We start from the raw sequence: 5,650 nt of genomic DNA on the forward strand, positions 1-5,650 counted from the left end.
TTTCCCCTGCCAGTAGCCTGCTGTCAGTGCCACCCGAGGTCAGGGCCCAGGGCCCTGGGCCCAGCGTCGCCGCAGTTCCGTAGGTCCTAGCGGTCACACTGCTGCCCTGCAGGGATGCGACTCGGCCTTGTGGAACCGGGCTCGCTGGGAACCTCGGCTGCCGCGCACACGGCTTGTCCTGAGAGGCTCAGCTTGTGTCCCCGCAGAAACCCACATGAACGTCATCAGCCCCTCGGACATGACGCACCTCAAGGAGGAAGTGCTGCAGAGCCGGCACGCCGAGCTCAAGGAGCGCCAGCGCCGCCTCCAGCAGGGCTTCGAGCGCCTGCGCAGAGTCAGCCACCAGGGCTACGGCACCGACAGCGGTCAGCCTCTGCGAGTGCGCGCGCACGCGCGCGCGCCCTGCCCATCTCCTATGCCCACCTGAGTGGCGGCCCCTGAGCGCACACTGCGGCCAGACTGCAGGGTGGGTGGGTCAGTGCACCTGCTGGTCACGCACACACACCGGTGGCAGGTGTGTGGGGTCAGGACTGCCCTGGGCGTGGGAGCTGCAGGCAGCCATGTGGCATCACAATGCCAAGCACCTTTGCTTGCCCCTGAGGTGCAGAGGGCGGTCCGTCCTTGGGGCTCAGTGAACGCGCTGGGGCTCTGCTTCAGGACACCCAGAGCCCCCACCGCAAACAGGCCCCCCAAGACTCGCCCCTCGCACGCACGCACGGGCCCGCACAGGCGTCCTCACGCAGGCCCCCACACGTACCCCCACCCCCCACAGAGTTTGAGGAGCCCCGAGTGATGGAGCTGTGGGACCTGGCCAAGGCCGCCAACTTCACGGAGAAGGAGCTGGAAGCCTTCCGGGTGAGCCGGCCTAGGGGTGGGGAGTGTGTGGGGACACACAAGCACGCGGGAGTGGGGAGCCCGAGCCCGCCCCCAGGACCTTGCAGCTGAACCCACCCGCTCGGCCCCGGCCCCGCCCGCCCCAGGAGGAGCTGCGGCACTTCGAGGTCAAGGTGGAGAAGCAGCAGCATTACCAAAAGCAGCTGGAGCTCTCGCACCAGAAGCTGCGCCACGTGGAGGGCGCGGGGGACCCCGAGCACCTGAGCCGCAGCCGCGAGAAGTATGCCATGCTGGAGGAGAAGGCCCGAGAGCTTGGCTACAAGGTGGGGCGGGCCCACGGGCCAACTGGGGGAGGGGCATGCGCGGTGCCCGAGGAGGGGCCCAGGAGCTGGTCTGGAAGCAGGACAGGGACTGGCCCGCCTCAGGCAGCCCAGGCAGCGGATCTACCCCTTCTCAGGCTGGATCCCTCCTCCCAACGCAAGCCTCTTTCCTTGGCCTTAGTTTCCCCTCCTTTTTGATGAGTGGACTATGCACCCCCATCCCAGGCTGCTCGGGGGACCTGGGAGAGAAGGGTCAGGGGTCAGGTGCTCCATCTGCCAGCAGTGGGGGGGCGGAGGGGGGGGGGCGGGCGACACAGTGGATTAAGTACACCCACGGGCCACTCCTGGGGAAGGATATGAAGCCTTCTCCCTTTGCGCTGACCGGTCACTTGGTCCGGCTGCGCCTCACAGATAGCCTGGCACTGCACACAGGGCAGGCCACACTGGACAGGGAGCAGATCTAGTGAAGGCCAGCCCCAGGCCATCTGTGTCGGGGGTGGGGGTGGTGTGAGGCTAGCTCCCACCCACCCCCTAGGAGAGCCAGGCCCCAGGGCAGGGAGGGGCCTGCCCACCAGGCCAGTCTCTCCTGGCCAAAGTCCCTGTTGCTCCTCCATTGTGTGCTCAGCGCTCATGGAGCCAAGGCCCAGCCAACTGAGAGCCACTCTCTGTTCCAGGTGAAGAAGCACCTGCAGGACCTGACTGGCCGAGTGTCCAGGGGCCGTCACAACGAGCTCTGAGCCCCACATGGTGGGGTACCCCAGCCCTAGAGTGGCCTCGGGAGTGGACTAGGGGCACTGGGTGACCCACGGGTCTTCACTGTGGTAGAAGGCCTCCTCTCTGGAGAGGACAGACCGTGGTGCGGAGGGGCACCCCCATCCTGAGAGCCTGCTGCTTGGGCGTGCACATGGAGCCCCAGAAATAAAGATGTCACACAACTCCCACCAGCTGCCTGGCCATCTTTCTGTCTGTCCGTGCAGTGGATGGAGCTTGTGGGTGGCCGCGTCCACCCCACCCCACCCATCACTGGGTGCTGTCCTCACTTGCTCCTGGGGGCCTCACCCTGGTCAGCTGCCTGGATCTGCGGGACCCAGGCAGGACTACCTCGCTTCTTCACAGCTGCTGTCACGGACACGGATCCGAAGCCCCAAAGACTGCAAACCCCTCCCCATTTTTTCATCGTTTCCTCCTGCAGCATTTGGGGGTTCGGCTCTTCAGACAGTCGTGGTCCAGACTGAAGGCGGCAGTCCTCGATCTTCAGCAAGCACTTAGTCCTCACTTTCAGCAAGCAGGGCTGTCAGCTGCCTGTCACAGGTTGTAGGCCTTCCTCCAATCCGGACACGGCACTATGGTTCATGTAGTCGAGCCTCTGATGATCTGCCCGGCACACAGATCGAATCAGGGTGGTGAGAGGGTACACCCTGCCACACACCTTTCCTGATTTTACCCCCTGCAGTATCCCCTTCTGCTACTCACACGACAGCCTCTCGGTCCGTGTACAAGCTCCTCATGAGCACAGCGAAGTCTTGTCAAGGCTATCTTAGTTTGTTGTGATCCACACCATTGAATGCCTTGGTGTAGTCAGTAAAGCACAAGGAATCATCTCTGGTATTCTCTGCTTCCAGCCAAGATCCATCTGACGTCAGCAATGATACTTCTTGTTCCACGTCTTCTTCTGAATCCAGGTTGGACCTCTAGCAGCTCCTGTTGAATGATCTTCAACAAAATTTTACTTGCATGTGATTATAATGTATATATACATATATACACACACACTCACATTAATTTCTACATTCTATTGGGTCACCTTTCTTTAAAACGGGCTCAGATATGGATGTCCTGGTGCTTCCGGTGCTTCATCGGCCCGTGGAAGCGCTCCTGTTGGTGGTCTGTCAGTGCCCGGAGCCTCCTTTCCACTGTCCCCTTCCCTGCAGCCTGGACTCTTCCTTCAGCGCCATCGGTCCCGGTCATACGCTCCCTTCTGCGCAGGTTGGAAGTCACCTGGTACTTGTAGGGTGCCTTCCTTCCTTGGCTGCTTCCTGCACCCTTCACTGGGGCAACTCAGAGCTTGCGTTCCCCATCTTTCCGCCTCAGCTCTGCCGCGCATGCCCTTCCCTGCCGGTTCCCTAACTCCGGGTCTCTGCACCCTCCATTACAGTGCTCTGTCCTCCCGGCTGCCCCGTGACCTCCCTGCTTGGCGACTTACACTCGTCCTTCCTAACATTCCCTTTAGTGACAGTCATCGAGGCGATTCCAGTCTCACCAGACGTCCCCATGGGTCTTGTATACGGCCCTTCGTGTTCGTGGGTGTGGTTCCTGATGGCGTCCCACAGCCCACCCAGTCTTCAGTCGTTACTGTTCAGTGTGTCCAATTTGTTCTTGAGATGTTTGTTCTCAAAAGTCAGCCAGTTGTACCCAAGTTCCCATTAGCACCGGAGAGGCATCAGCCTTGCACAGCCCCACCGGGCGGTCCCCAGCCACTCTCCTCTCTCCTAGGCCACCGTTTCCAACCATCGATTCGCCCTCTCTGTCTTCAACCTCACAGTCCAACTATCGGAGCATCTGGGCCACACGCTCCACCCAGCTCCGAAGGGAGAAGTTGGTAGGACCCTTCAGCTGAGGAGTCGGTGCCTAAACGTGCACGGTGGTTGTGTCGAATGGATGTCCTTGAGTGCAGGTAGATCTTCCAGTCTCCCCAGGCCTCCCACACGGAGGGGAGACCCCTACCCCTGAACCACCAGTGCACATCCTGTAGACAAGCCCCGGCCTCTTTAAAGATGGGTTCAGCATGGGCTCCTCGGTTGGGTGGCACGCTGTTTATATGCCCACACACATAAATCAACACCGTCACCTCTTTGGAAATGTCCCGGGAGAGAAAGACAAAAGGTTGGAGCGGTCAGCCGACCAGAGGAGAATGACCTTCGAGTGTTTTCCGGACATGTCCTGCCAGGTTCACACATGCTTCTGCCCCCCTCCCCAGCAGTTTGATTCTGACTCAGCAGTGCCATAGGACAGGAGAGTAAGAGACGGAGACCCTGGGGGAGAGGGGTGGGCACAGTGGCTGCAACGCCGGGCTCAAGCAGCACTGGCCGGGAAGGTGGTGCCATGTGTCAGGAGAAGGTGGTGCAGGCCCGGCCGTGCTGTGAGTGGGTTGCTAAGAGTCAGAAGTGACCAGACAGCTACAACAGTCTTAACAGGAACGGGCAGCCACATCTCCCTTGGAGTGGCTGGTGGGTTCCCAGGACCCAGCTGGCATTCAGCAGCCCTGCACCACCAACCCCTCCTGGAACGATGGGAATAAAGCTAGAAGGTGGTTTCATGCCAGACACTGGTGGGCAGCCCCTGGGCCCAGGATGATTCTGGCTCCGGGGCCAGAAGCTCAGCTTTAGGGTCTGGCCCCGGCCTCTCTCCAGGCCATACTCGGCCACTGGACACAATGTGACCCCAGTGCTCGGCCTCACCACCAGCAGCACAGCTTGGGTCCCAGCTGCATCGGGAGCAGGGGTGGCATTCCTGCCAGCTCCTGAGGGAACCCCAGAGCTTCGACCCCCATGGCCCAGACACTTCATCATTCGGGAACAGTACACCAAGGGGGCCTAGAGCAGATACCCCTGCGCTACCCCCACACAGCTCCCTGGGGCACTTACCCCTCCCATACCTGCCACCTGGAAATCTGGGGTGCGCCTGGGGGTGCTTCCTGGGGGCCGCTTCAGTCACCTCTGCCGGCAGTGGGTAAGCACCCTGGCCAGGGTGAACATGGCTCAGCCCAAAGCCCATACACACCCTCCCCTGCACCTCCTGGTCTCGGGAGCCTCTCCACAGCCACAGGAGGGTGGGAGGAGGCAGCAGGCAGGGAGGAGTGCATTTCTGGAGTCAACCAACCCAGAGGCCCCCAGCTGAGAGGACAAGGTGGGATTGCCAGACCCCTCTGTTCTCCACCCTAGGCCAGCAGCCAACTCAGGTGTCCTAGGGATGGAGGGAGAGGGAGGAGAGGTGGACTGATGGATGGAAGGATGACTGGACAGATGGAGGGGTGGGCAGATATGCAGATGGATCGTTAGAACTGCACTGATGGGTCAAAAGGATGGATGGGTGACCAGACGGACAGATGATCAGAATGATGACTAGATTGGATAGATAAGATTGGTGGGTGGGAGGATGGGCAAAGAGTAGAATAAGTGGGTGGGCAAATGGGCATTTGGACAGGTGTGTGAGTGATTGGGTGGATTAAGGCGAGGGAGAGGGTGATTCATGCATTGAGGCCACTAGGCACTGCCCCGTGCAGAGAAAGCAAGCAGTCACTCCTTCAGGAAAATAATGTGCATTTTAAAAAATAGACCATTAGAGATTTTGAACTATTTACATGGCTAACTGCCCTGGAAACCCAAACCTCAGCCAGGTGGGGCCTGGCCCGTCCCAGGGGGGGCCTTTCGGGGCTGGGCGGCAGCACCGGCACCCTCGGGAGTCCAGCCTTACCCAACGCAGTCTGCAGTCTCACC

At 60.6% G+C, this 5,650-nt stretch overlaps 1 protein-coding gene across 1 annotated transcript in view; it reads left to right on the forward strand.

Annotated features, from left to right (window-relative positions):
• Window positions 1–2,095, forward strand: part of LRPAP1 (LDL receptor related protein associated protein 1) — an 8,300-nt gene extending 6,205 nt beyond the window's left edge. The window contains exons 4-7 of the mRNA XM_045289465.1: window positions 113–365; window positions 773–855; window positions 981–1,157; window positions 1,829–2,095. Coding sequence (XP_045145400.1) covers window positions 113–365; window positions 773–855; window positions 981–1,157; window positions 1,829–1,891 — 576 coding nt within the window. The 3' untranslated portion in view covers window positions 1,892–2,095. The remainder of the gene's footprint in view (window positions 1–112; window positions 366–772; window positions 856–980; window positions 1,158–1,828) is intronic.
• Window positions 2,096–5,650: the final 3,555 nt, after the last annotated feature.

This window comes from Echinops telfairi, unplaced genomic scaffold, assembly GCF_000313985.2.
Source record: "Echinops telfairi isolate 266 unplaced genomic scaffold, ASM31398v2 ScPeMD7_28;HRSCAF=97, whole genome shotgun sequence".
In the NCBI taxonomy this organism is placed as follows: domain Eukaryota; kingdom Metazoa; phylum Chordata; class Mammalia; order Afrosoricida; family Tenrecidae; genus Echinops; species Echinops telfairi.